Raw genomic sequence first — 277 nt, forward strand, 5'->3', positions numbered from 1 at the left:
TAAGAATCAGGAGGCGGTTCGGGGGCATGCCCTGCTCATCACTCAGACTCCCCTCACAGCTGAGCTCTAATGGGTTTCCAAAGATGTAGGAGTCGTCAGGGTCCACTTCTATCAGGGAAATGCCAAAAAGAATCTCTATGAACTCACGGGCTTTCCTGAAGATCATAGGAAAGTAGCCGCTGTACCTGCTGATGACATTCGTCACCATCTCTGCCTTTGTGACAGGCTGCTGCGCTTGATATTTGAGGAGAAGAAAGCACACCAACTCGTCCACCTT

The 277-nt window shown here is 50.2% G+C and overlaps 1 protein-coding gene across 1 annotated transcript in view; it reads right to left on the reverse strand.

The window, feature by feature from the left end:
- The window catches only part of LOC105501745 (melanoma-associated antigen C1-like), a gene marked incomplete at its 5' end in the record, with an annotated part of 67,267 nt that overhangs the window by 62,358 nt on the left and 4,632 nt on the right, over positions 1 to 277 (reverse strand). Inside the window, 1 exon segment of the mRNA XM_011927783.1 lies at positions 58 to 274. Coding sequence (XP_011783173.1) covers positions 58 to 274 — 217 coding nt within the window.

The sequence above is a fragment of the Colobus angolensis genome, unplaced genomic scaffold (genome assembly GCF_000951035.1).
Source record: "Colobus angolensis palliatus isolate OR3802 unplaced genomic scaffold, Cang.pa_1.0 Scaffold747, whole genome shotgun sequence".
Lineage (NCBI taxonomy): Eukaryota > Metazoa > Chordata > Mammalia > Primates > Cercopithecidae > Colobus > Colobus angolensis.